Here is a 12,935-nt window from a genome sequence, read left to right as displayed (position 1 = left end):
TGGTCCTGGGATTTAGCTATGAGGGGTAGCTATGATGGGGATTTAGCTATGAGGGGTAGCTATGATGATCCTGGGGTTTAGCTATGAGGGGTAGCTATGATGGGGATTTAGCTATGAGGGGTAGCTATGATGGTCCTGGGATTTAGCTATGAGGGGTAGCTATGAGGGTCCTGGGATTTAGCTATGAGGGGTAGCTATGATGGTCCTGGGATTTAGCTATGAGGGGTAGCTATGATGGTCCTGGGATTTAGCTATGAGGGGTAGCTATGAGGGTCCTGGGATTTAGCTATGAGGGGTAGCTATGATGGTCCTGGGATTTAGCTATGAGGGGTAGCTATGAGGGTCCTGGGATTTAGCTATGAGGGGTAGCTATGATGGTCCTGGGATTTAGCTATGAGGGGTAGCTATGAGGGTCCTGGGATTTAGCTATGAGGGGTAGCTATAAGGGTCCTGGGGTTTAGCTATGAGGGGTAGCTATAAGGGTCCTGGGGTTTAGCTATGAGGGGTAGCTATGATGGTCCTGGGGTTTAGCTATGAGGGGTAGCTATGATGGTCCTGGGGTTTAGCTATGAAGGGTAGCTATGATGGTCCTGGGGTTTAGCTATGATGGTCCTGGGATTTAGCTATGATGGTCCTGGGGTTTAGCTATGAGGGGAAGCTATGAGGGTCCTGGGGTTTAGCTATGAGGGGTAGCTATGATGGTCCTGGGGTTTAGCTATGAGGGGTAGCTATGAGGGTCCTGGGGTTTAGCTATGAAGGGTAGCTATGATGGTCCTGGGGTTTAGCTATGAAGGGTAGCTATGATGGTCCTGGGGTTTAGCTATGAGGGGAAGCTATGAGGGTCCCGGGGTTTAGCTATGAAGGGTAGCTGTGATGGTCCTGGGGTTTAGCTATGAAGGGTAGCTATGATGGTCCTGGGGTTTAGCTATGAAGGGTAGCTATGATGGTCCTGGGGTTTAGCTATGAAGGGTAGCTATGATGGTCCTGGGGTTTAGCTATGAAGGGTAGCTATGATGGTCCTGGGGTTTAGCTATGAAGGGTAGCTATGATGGTCCTGGGGTTTAGCTATGAGGGGAAGCTATAATGGTCCTGGGGTTTAGCTATGAGGGGTAGCTATGAGGGTCCTGGGGTTTAGCTATGAGGGGTAGCTATGATGGTCCTGGGGTTTAGCTATGAGGGGAAGCTATGAGGGTCCTGGGGGTTTAGCTATGAGGGGTAGCTATGATGATCCTGGGATTTAGCTATGAGGGGTAGCTTTGATGGTCCTGGGATTTAGCTATGAGGGGTAGCTATGATGGTCCTGATGTTTAGCTATGAGGGGTAGCTATGATGGTCCTGGGATTTAGCTATGAGGGTCCTGGGATTTAGCTATGAGGGTCCTGGGATTTAGCTATGAGGGGAAGCTATGAGGGTCCTGGGGGTTTAGCTATGAGGGGTAGCTATGATGATCCTGGGATTTAGCTATGAGGGGTAGCTTTGATGGTCCTGGGATTTAGCTATAAGGGGTAGCTTTGATGGTCCTGATGTTTAGCTATGAGGGGTAGCTATGATGGTCCTGGGATTTAGCTATGAGGGTCCTGGGATTTAGCTATGAGGGTCCTGGGATTTAGCTATGAGGGGTAGCTATAAGGGTCCTGGGGTTTAGCTATGAGGGGTAGCTATGATGGTCCTGGGATTTAGCTATGAGGGGTAGCTATGATGGTCCTGGGGTTTAGCTCTGAGGGGAAGCTATGATGGTCCTGGGATTTAGCTATGAGGGGTAGCTATAAGGGTCCTGGGGTTTAGCTATGAGGGGTAGCTATGATGGTCCTGGGATTTAGCTATGATGGTCCTGGGGTTTAGCTATGAGGGGTAGCTATGATGGTCCTGGGATTTAGCTATGAGGGGTAGCTATAAGGGTCCTGGGGTTTAGCTATGAGGGGTAGCTATGATGGTCCTGGGATTTAGCTATGAGGGGTAGCTATAAGGGTCCTGGGGTTTAGCTATGAGGGGTAGCTATGATGGTTCTGGGGTTTGGCTATGAGGGGTAGCTATATGAGAGAGAGGGTTGGACTGCAGTTCTCTCTTAATTCATTGTTTCTTAATTTCTGGTGCTGTGGTCTGTTTTCAGTCTGCATGTATATATATGGACATATGCTTACATGTCTATTAAACGGGCGTTATTAAACAGGACGTGTTCCAGGAGGCGAAGGCGGATGACAACGTGGAGGTGAAGGATGAGGCGGAGACACAGGTCCGCTCCCGAAGACTTCCTCTAACCAGGAAGTTCTACGCCTTCTACCACGCTCCCATCGTCAAGTTCTGGTTCAACACGGTATGAAACCCTGGCCCCTGGTTCTACCCCTCCATGTGAACTGACTAGCAGACGCTCTGGGCTCTACTATGTTTAATGGTACAGCAGAGTTCTGACTACCAAGGTTTTCCCCGTGGAGCCATGGAAGGGATGTTTCCTTTCTCCTTGTGGGATATTTCCTGTATCCTGCCCTGTGTGTGTGTGTTTGTTTTGCATCGCTTTGTGTCCCGGGTGGGTGGAGTTTTCCCTTTAGAAGTAATGTAATGGTGTAAAAATGAGCACAACTCCCCCAGTGTGTGTACTCTGAGACCAGGGAGGGCTGACATGAAACGTGTTCATGTTGAGAGGACAGAGGGAGGCTGGGGCGTGTGTACTTTTCCAGAGTTCTACCTCCCACCCCCTGCATACTTCACACACCCTCACACACACACACACACACACACACACACCGTACCCTCAGGTGGTTTTCCAGGTGCCCTGGCTTCATTTGCATGTCCTGATAGCGTCAGTAGAACAGTCCTTAACATAACTATAGCTGCTGTACCCAGATCAATGCTTATCTACCCCACAATCAACATCAACATAATTATGCTGCCTGCCACACAATGATCCAGCTCTCACTGCATGTCTGTCACATCACGATCTCTGCTTCCGCATAATAACCCTGCCAGCCTCAGTCAGCACTGATCCCCACACTGATCAGTCTCAGTTTAGTCACGGCCCTCCAGCAGCCACATACACCCTACCTAACCCGCAGGCCATAGTTAGAATGACTGATGTCTAGGGTGGGGGGTGGGTCTGTATAATGGCTGAGAGGTGTTGTTGAATGCTGTAGTTTCCTTCACTTCATGCTTCACTAGTCAGGCTCACAGTGTTCACCTCTAAAAAGACCTGGGGGTATGTCACAAAGCAGGAACAAAGTAGGACTGCTGATATAGGATCAGTTTAGCCTTTTAGGTCATAATGACCCCTACAGATCAGCCTTTTTCCAAACTCTCCTCTGACGGCCCTAAACTAGCACACTAGTTCTACTGGTCGAGGGCTGGATCCTACGTTGACTAGTGGATTCGGGTGTGCTAGTTCTGGAATAGTTCAAATACATGGAATATCTAGGGGTCTCTGAGAAAAGGTTTGAAAAGGGCTGATATTGATTTTAAATAAATAACATTATATGGATGGGGGGACACTTTTTAAATATGGGTCCTGGGCATTGTCTTGGACAAGGGTTTACTAACAATAAAGAAGCATTTTCAATCAGCTTTACACTTACCTGGTTCTTTGTGTGTGTGTGTGTGTGTGTGTGTGTGTGTGTGTGTGTGTGTGTGTGTGTGTGTGTGTGTGTGGACCAGTATTGATACTGGTATCACAATACCAACACAAAGCAGACTTCACTCTGTGGTGCTGTTGTACAACAGTGTGTGCTATAGATTGCAAAATAAACAAATGTGACTCAGTGACAACATAAGGACTGTTTTCCTCAAGTAATCAAGTCTGCTTCATTTTTCCTTTCCTTCCTTACTTCCTAGTGTCGCGGTACTGGTATAATTTAAGGTGTTTGTGTGTCTCCTGGCTAGCTGGTGTACGTTTGTGGGTCTGTATAATAGCCTGTGTAAAGGTGTGTTGTGGGTCTGTGTAAAGGTGTGTGTGTGTGTGTGTGTTGTGGGTCTGTATAAAAGCCTGTGTATGGTATGTAAAGGTGTGTGTATAATAGCCTGTGTATGGTATGTAAAGGTGTGTGTTGTGGGTCTGTATAATAGCCTGTGTATGGTATGTAAAGGTGTGTGTATAATAGCCTGTGTATGGTATGTAAAGGTGTTTGTATAATAGCCTGTGTATGGTATGTAAAGGTGTGTGTTGTGGGTCTGTATAATAGCCTATGTATGGTATGTAAAGGTGTGTGTTGTGGGTCTGTATAATAGCCTGTGTATGGTATGTAAAGGTGTGTGTATAATAGCCTGTGTATGGTATGTAAAGGTGTGTGTATAATAGCCTGTGTATGGTATGTAAAGGTGTTTGTATAATAGCCTGTGTATGGTATGTAAAGGTGTGTGTTGTGGGTCTGTATAATAGCCTGTGTATGGTATGTAAAGGTGTGTGTTGTGGGTCTGTATAATAGCCTATGTATGGTATGTAAAGGTGTATGTTGTGGGTCTGTATAATAGCCTATGTATGGTATGTAAAGGTGTGTGTATAATAGCCTGTGTATGGTATGTAAAGGTGTGTGTTGTGGGTCTGTATAATAGCCTGTGTATGGTAGGTAAAGGTGTGTGTATAATAGCCTGTGTATGGTAGGTAAAGGTGTGTGTATAATAGCCTGTGTATGGTATGTAAAGGTGTTTGTATAATAGCCTGTGTATGGTATGTAAAGGTGTGTGTTGTGGGTCTGTATAATAGCCTATGTATGGTATGTAAAGGTGTGTGTTGTGGGTCTGTATAATAGCCTGTGTATGGTATGTAAAGGTGTGTGTATAATAGCCTGTGTATGGTATGTAAAGGTGTGTGTTGTGTGTCTGTATAATAGCCTGTGTATGGTATGTAAAGGTGTGTGTTGTGGGTCTATATAATAACCTGTGTGAAGGTGTGTGTTGCGGGTCTGTATAATAGCCTGTGTGAAGGTGTGTGTTGCGGGTCTGTATAATAGCCTGTGTGAAGGTGTGTGTTGCGGGTCTGTATAATAGCCTGTGTGAAGGTGTGTGTTGCGGGTCTGTATAATAGCCTGTGTGAAGGTGTGTGTTGCGGGTCTGTATAATAGCCTGTGTGAAGGTGTGTGTTGCGGGTCTGTATAATAGCCTGTGTGAAGGTGTGTGTTGCGGGTCTGTATAATAGCCTGTGTGAAGGTGTGTGTTGCGGGTCTGTATAATAGCCTGTGTGAAGGTGTGTGTTGCGGGTCTGTATAATAGCCTGTGTGAAGGTGTGTGTTGCGGGTCTGTATAATAGCCTGTGTGAAGGTGTGTGTTGCGGGTCTGTATAATAGCCTGTGTGAAGGTGTGTGTTGCGGGTCTGTATAATAGCCTGTGTGAAGGTGTGTGTTGCGGGTCTGTATAATGGCCTGTGTAAAGGTGTGTGTTGCGGGTCTGTATAATGGCCTGTGTGAAGGTGTGTGTTGCGGGTCTGTATAATAGCCTGTGTGAAGGTGTGTGTTGCGGGTCTGTATAATGGCCTGTGTAAAGGTGTGTGTTGCGGGTCTGTATAATGGCCTGTGTGAAGGTGTGTGTTGCGGGTCTGTATAATGGCCTGTGTAAAGGTGTGTGTTGCGGGTCTGTATAATGGCCTGTGTGAAGGTGTGTGTTGCGGGTCTGTATAATGGCCTGTGTGAAGGTGTGTGTTGCGGGTCTGTATAATGGCCTGTGTAAAGGTGTGTGTTGCGGGTCTGTATAATGGCCTGTGTGAAGGTGTGTGTTGCGGGTCTGTATAATGGCCTGTGTGAAGGTGTGTGTTGCGGGTCTGTATAATGGCCTGTGTGAAGGTGTGTGTTGCGGGTCTGTATAATGGCCTGTGTGAAGGTGTGTGTTGCGGGTCTGTATAATAGCCTGTGTGAAGGTGTGTGTTGCGGGTCTGTATAATGGCCTGTGTGAAGGTGTGTGTTGCGGGTCTGTATAATAGCCTGTGTGAAGGTGTGTGTTGCGGGTCTGTATAATGGCCTGTGTAAAGGTGTGTGTTGCGGGTCTGTATAATGGCCTGTGTAAAGGTGTGTGTTGCGGGTCTGTATAATGGCCTGTGTAAAGGTGTGTGTTGCGGGTCTGTATAATGGCCTGTGTAAAGGTGTGTGTTGTGGGTCTGTATAATAGCCTGTGTAAAGGTGTGTGTGTGTGTGTTGTCCCCTGGATAGCTGGCGTACCTGGGCTTTCTGATGCTGTACTCGTTTGTCGTTCTGGTCCGGATGCCCGAGTTTCCGTCTCCTCAAGAGTGGGTGGTCATCCTCTACATATTCACCTCCGCCATCGAGAAGATACGAGAGGTACGCTAATGCTGCTCCCTGCTCTCTACATCAATATGATTATGTTCCAATTGGCACCGTATTTGCTATGTAGTGCACTGCTTTTGCCATTTGGAATGGACCCTATGACTTAATTTGTATGAGAAGGACAAGACACTTACCCAGCTGTCTTTGTCTCTCAGAGGATTCAATACAATTTCGTTTAGTTCAATTTGCTTTAAACAAGGTCCTTATTCTTCTATGTGACAGTTTAAACAGAGAAGTGCTGAGTCCACATTCACGTTGATAGAATATCTCTCCATTTCTATCACTTTGTTTCCATTGATTTGATTTGAGCTCTCAGTTCACTCATGTCCTATTGTCTGTTCTGTTTCTTTCTTTGTAGATGTTTATGTCTGAAGCTGGGAAGATTAGCCAGAAGGTTAAAGTCTGGTTCAGTGACTATTTTAACCTCTCAGACTTCCTGGCTATTGTCACCTTCTTTGTGGGCTTTGGATTGAGGATCGGAGGAGAGGATGTGCTTGTCCAAGGCCGGACTGTGTATTGCTTGAATATCATCTTCTGGTACGTGAGACTCCTAGATATTCTGGCAGTCAACCAGCAAGCAGGACCGTATGTGATGATGATCGGTAAAATGGTGAGTTCTTTTTTTTCTAATGCTTTACTAATCCAAATGAGTTTTTCAACTGTGTCAAATCAAATTGTATTTGTCACATGCGCCGAATACAACAATACAACCTTACAGTGAAATGCTTACTTACGAGCCCTTAATCAACAATGCTTTAAGAAGTTAAGAAGAAAAATGTGTTAAGTAAAAATGGATAAGTAGAAAATGAAAGTAACATAATTTAAACAGCAGCAGTAAAATAACAATAGTGAGGATATATACAGGGAGCACAGGTTCATTGAGGTAATAAACAAAAAAATAAATGTCCTCTCACTGTCAACTGCGTTTATTTTCAGCAAACTTAACGTGTAAATATTTGTATGAACATAAGGTTCAACAACTGAGACATAAACTGAACAAGTTCCACAGACATGTGACTAACAGAAATTGAATAATGTGTCCCTAAACAAAGGGGGGGTCAAAATCAAAAGTAACAGTCAGTATCTGGTGTGGTCACCAGCTGCATTAAGTACTGCAGTGCATCTCCTCCTCATGGACTGCACCAGATTTGCCAGTTCTTGCTGTGAGATGTTACCCCACTCTTCCACCAAGGCACCTGCAAGTTCCCGGACATTTCTGGGGGGAATGGCCCTTACCCTCCGATCCAACAGGTCCCAGACTTGCTCAATGGGATTGAGATCCGGGCTCTTCGCTGGCCATGGCAGAACACTGACATTCCTGTCCTGCAGGAAATCACACACAGAATGAGCAGTATGGCTGGTGGCATTGTCATGCTGGAGGGTCATGTCAGGATGAGCCTGCAGGAAGGGTACCACATCAGGGTATGTCTTCCTGTAACACACAGCGTTGAGATTGCCTGCAATGACAACAAGCTCAGTCCGATGATGCTGTGACACACCGGCCCAGACCCTGACGGACCCTCCACCTCCAAATCGATCCCGCTCCAGAGTACAGGCCTCGGTGTAACGCTCATTCCTTCGACGATAAACCCGAATCCGACCATCACCCCTGGTGAGACGAAACCACGACTCGTCAGTGACGAGCACTTTTTGCCAGTCCTGTCTGGTCCAGCGACGGTGGGTTTGTACCCGTAGGCGACGTTGCTGACGGTGATGTCTGGTGAGGACCTTCCTTACAACAGGCCTACAAGCCCTCAGTCCAGCCTCTCTCAGCCTATTGCGGACAGTCTGAGCACTGATGGAGGGATTGTGCGTTCCTGGTGTAACTCGGGCAGTTGTTGCCATCCTGTACCTGTCCCGCAGGTGTGATGTTCGGATGTACCGATCCTGTGCAGGTGTTGTTACACGTGGTCTGCCACTGCGAGGACGATCAGCTGTCCATCCTGTCTCCCTGTAGCACCGTCTTAGGCGTCTCACAGTACAGACATTGTAATTTATTGCCCTGGCCACAGCTGCAGTCCTCATGCCTCCTTGCAGCATGCCTAAGGCACGTTCACGCAGATGAGCAGGGACCCTGAGCATCTTTCTTTTGGTGTTTTTCAGAGTCAGTAGAAAGGCCTCTTTAGTCCTAAGTTTTCATAACTGTGACCTTAATTGCCTACCGTCTGTAAGCTGTTAGTGTCTTAATGACCGTTCCACAGCTCCATGTTCATTAATTGTTTATGGTTCATTGAACAAGCATGGGAAACAGTGTTTAAACCTTTACAATGAAGATCTGTGAAGTTATTTGGATTTTTACTATTTTGAAAGACAGGGTCCTGAAAAAGGGATGTTTCTTTTTTTGCTGAGTTTATGTGCATGTAGGTAGAGTTAGTGCCTATGCAAAGATTATAAACAGAGTAGCAGCAGCAGCGTAAAATAGGGTTCTGGGTAGCCCTTTGATTTGCTGTTCAGGAGTCTTACGGCTTGGGGGTAGAAGCTGTTAAGAAGCCTTTTGGACCTAGACATGGCGCTCCGGTACCGCTTGCCATGCAGTAGCAGAGAGAACAGTCGACTAGGGTGGCTGGCGTTTCAATGCTGACATTTCAATGTATATCTAAATGTTTTATATATCAGTGATAATGTACATCAACATATTTTATATAGTGATGATAATATCTATTACAATTGAGTTGTCAATTCAATTGTCTATTACGATTACATTTACATTATGGATAGAGCTGACAATGTACAGGTAACTGCCAAAATAAAGAGAACCCCCAACATAGAGACATTGAACACTAGTCACTTTAACAATGTTTACATGCTGTTTTTACCCACTTTTAGAGCCCTGCACGGGCATTCATCTGAAGTCCAAGCCCTACCCATACTTGTGACGTTCATGCCTTACACTACCCAGGCCCGATTTGCTTCCGCCAAATTCGGCCCTGCCTGAAACCAGAAATAACTTCCTCCGTTTAGTAAATCCCTTAGCTGCTCGTCTCTGTCTGTCACTCACTCCCTGCGGGAATCTCACTCTGCATGTACTCTGTAAGTATCCATAGCAACGGCTCCACTGGGCTGCTCTGCTCAATGGAGAGACATAAGAGCTGCTTTTCATCACTCTAAACTGACAAACCTCAAGGAACAGTATTTTCTGTGAAATACTCTCCTGTAGTATATATTTGACAAGGTTGAAGTACTTCTGACACCATGTTATGATCTCAGTCAGATATGACTGTGCTGCGCAGCAGAGCACGCGCAAATGGCTCAGCTTCAAAATGTTAGTGATACCCGAGCCCTGCCCGTACACTAGTTAATGGGTGTGTCTGTTAAAGGTTGGTTTGCGTAGACTGGGAAATCACTGTGGAGAGCCTTTAAGAACACAAGGTGAGAGGAAGGTAGCCTTTGACCAACTTATTTAGGTAATGTGTGAAGGTAGACCGGATGGTTTTCAGTCAATAGCACCTCTAGTGTTCCATGCTGGTTTGGTTTGAAAGAGGCTAATGATTGCAGGTGGGGGTGCTTTTAAAGGGGTAGCGCCGCCTTTTTCAGGTTGACATGATCTGGTTGATTACATTGAATGAGGTGTGTGGTGACCAATAGGTGGCAGGTTCCCTTCCAGGGCAGTGGGAGGAGTTGTTTATTGTCCGGACTCTGATATTGCTACTTCTGATATTTCTTCTTTTTTTTTAGTTTTGGGATTATGTGTGTATTGTTATTGTATTGCTAGATTTTACTGCCCTGTTGGAGCTAGAATGGTGTTTTGTTGATGGTGGTGGAAAACATTGTCTCAGGCGCCGTTCCAGAATCTCACATTAATGTTCAATTGGGTTGAGATCTGGTGACTGAGACACAAACCCTTTAAATCCCCTATGCTCCTTTGAGACCCCTATTTAAAAAAAAAAAATAATAATAATAATATTTCACCTTTATTTAACCAGGTAGGCAAGTTGAGAACAAGTTCTCATTTACAACTGCGACCTGGCCAAGATAAAGCAAAGCAGTTCGACACATACAACAACAGAGTTACACATGGAGTAAAACAAACATAGTCAATAATACAGTAGAAAAATAAGTCTATACAATGTGTGCAAATGAGGTGAGGTAAGGGAGGTAAGACAATAAATAGGCCATGGTGGCGAAGTAAATACAATATAGCAATTAAACACTGGAATGGTAGATGTGCAGTAGATGAGTGTGCAAAGTAGAAATACTGGGGTGCAAAGGAGCAAGATAAATACAGTAGGGCTGAGGTAGTTGTTTGGCCTATTTACAGATGGGTTATGTGCAGTGATCTGGGAGCTGCTCTGACAGCTGGTGCTTAAAGCTAGTGAGGGAGATAAGTGTCTCCAGTTTCTGTGATTTTTGTAGTTCGTTCCAGTCATTGGCAGCAGAGAACTGGAAGGAGAGGTGGCCAAAGGAGGAATTGGCTTTGGGGGTGACCAGTGAGATATACCTGCTGGAGTGCGTGCTGCTATGGTGACCAGCGAGCTAAGGCGGGCTTTACCTAGCAGGGTCTGTAGATGACCTGGAGCCAGTGGGTTTGGCGACGAGTATGAAGCGAGGGCCAGCCAACGAGAGCGTACAGGTCGCAGTGGTGGGTAGCACATGGGGCTTTGTGGACAAAACGGATGGCACTGTGATAGACTGCATCCAATTTGTTGAGTAGAGTGTTTGTAAATGACATCGCCAAAGTCGAGGATAGGTAGGATGGTCAGTTTTACGAGGGTATGTTTGGCAGCATGAGTGAAGGATACTTTGTTGCGAAATAGGAAGCCAATTCTAGATTTTAATTTTGGATTGGAGATGTTTGATGTGAGTCTGGAAGGAGAGTTTACAGTCTAACCAGACACCTAGGTATTTGTAGTTGTCCACATATTCTAAGTCAGAACTGTCCAGAGTAGTGATGCGAGACGGCCTGGCAGGTGCGGGCAGCGATCGGTTGAAGAGCATGCATTTAGTTTTACTTGTATTTAAGAGCAGTTGGAGGCCACGGAAGGAGAGTTGTATGGCATTGAAGCTCGTCTGGAGGTTAGTTAACACAGTCCAAAGAAGGGCCAGAAGTATACAAAATGGTGTCGTCTGCGTAGAGGTGGATCAGAGACTCACCAGCAGCAAGAGCGACGACATTGATGTATACAGAGAAGAGTCGGCCCAAGAATTGAACCCTGTGGCACCCCCATAGAGACTGCCAGAGGTCCGGACAACAGGCCCTCCGATTTGACACACTGAACTCTATCTGAGAAGTAGTTGGTGAACCAGGCGAAGCAATCATTTGAGAAGCCAAGGCTGTTGAGTCTGCCGATAAGGATGTGGTCAAAAGCCTTAGCCAGGTTGATGAATACGGCTGCACAGTATTGTTTATCGATGGCGGTTATGATATCGTTTAGGACCTTGAGCGTGGCTGAGGTGCACCTATGACCAGGCAGGGTAGGATAGATCTAGGTCTGTAGCAGTTTGGGTCAAGAGTGTCCCCCCCTTTGAAGAGGGGGATGACCGCAGCTGCTTTCCAATTTTGGGAATCTCAGACGACACGAAAGAGAGGTTGAACAGGCTAGTAATAGGGGTTGCAACAATTTCGGCAGATAATTTTAAAAAGAAAGGGTCCAGATTGTCTAGCCCGGTTGATTTGTAAGGGTCCAGATTTTGTACCTCTTTCAGAACATCAGCTGACTGGATTTGGGAGAAGGAGAAATGGGGGAGGCTTCAGCGAGTTGCTGTGGGGGGTGCAGGGCTGTTGACCGGGGTAGGGGTAGCCAGGTGGAAAGCATGGCCAGCCGTAGAAAAATGCTTATTGAAATTCTCAATTATAGTCGATTTATCGGTGGTGACAGAGTTTCCTATCCTCAGTGCAGTGGGCAGCTGGGAGAAGGTGCTCTTATTCTCCATGGACTTTAGTGTCCCAGAACTTTTTGAGTTTGTGTTGCAGGAAGCAAATTTCTGCTTGAAAAAGCTAGCCTTGGCTTTCCTAACTGCCTGTGTATATTGGTTCCTAACTTGAAAACCTGTGTATATTGGTTCCTAACCCTGAAAAGTTGCACATCACGGGGGCTGTTCGATGCGAATGCAGAACGCCACATGATGTTTTTGTGCTGGTCAAGGGTCTGGAGAGAACCAAGGGCTATATCTGTTCCTGGTTCTAAATTTCTTGAAATGCTTATTTAAGATGGTGAGGAAGGCATTTTTAAAGAATAACCAGGCATCCTCTACTGACGGGGTGAGGTCAATATCCTTCCAGGATACCCGGGCCAGGTCAATTAGAAAGGTCTGCTCTCTGAAGTGTTTCAGGGAGCGTTTGACAGTGATGAGGGGAGGTCGTTTGACCGCAGACCCATTACGGATGCAGGCAATGAGGCAGTGATCGCTGACATCTTGGTTGAAAACAGCAGAGGTGTATTTAGAGGGCAAGATGATATCTATGAGGGTGCCCGTGTTTACGGCTTTGGGGTGGTACCTGGTAGGTTCATTGATATTTTGTGTGAGATTGAGTGCATCAAGCTTAGATTGTAGGATGGCCGGGGTGTTAAGCATGTCCCAGTTTAGGTCACCTAGCAGCATGAGCTCTGAAGATAGATGGGGGGGCAATAAGTTCACATATGGTGTCCAGAGCACAGCTGGGGGCAGAGGGTGGTCTACAGCAAGCGGCAACGGTGAGAGACTTGTTTCTGGAAAGGTGCATTTTTAGAAGTAGAAGCT

General features: G+C 46.2%; 1 protein-coding gene across 4 annotated transcripts in view; it reads left to right on the top strand.

The window, feature by feature from the left end:
• The window catches only part of LOC106587734 (transient receptor potential cation channel subfamily M member 7), a 92,742-nt gene that overhangs the window by 50,982 nt on the left and 28,825 nt on the right, over positions 1 to 12,935 (top strand). For all 4 annotated transcript variants that reach the window (XM_082957862.1, XM_082957861.1, XM_082957860.1 and 1 more), the window contains exons 19-21: positions 2,171 to 2,314; positions 6,123 to 6,251; positions 6,616 to 6,867. In XM_082957862.1, the coding sequence (XP_082813988.1) occupies positions 2,171 to 2,314; positions 6,123 to 6,251; positions 6,616 to 6,867 (525 nt within the window). The remainder of the gene's footprint in view (positions 1 to 2,170; positions 2,315 to 6,122; positions 6,252 to 6,615; positions 6,868 to 12,935) is intronic.

This window comes from Salmo salar, chromosome 11 (genome assembly GCF_965601325.2).
Source record: "Salmo salar chromosome 11, fSalSal1, whole genome shotgun sequence".
NCBI lineage: Eukaryota > Metazoa > Chordata > Actinopteri > Salmoniformes > Salmonidae > Salmo > Salmo salar.
Note: the sequence above shows the minus strand (reverse complement) of the source record. Positions and strands in the feature narration are given on the sequence as shown.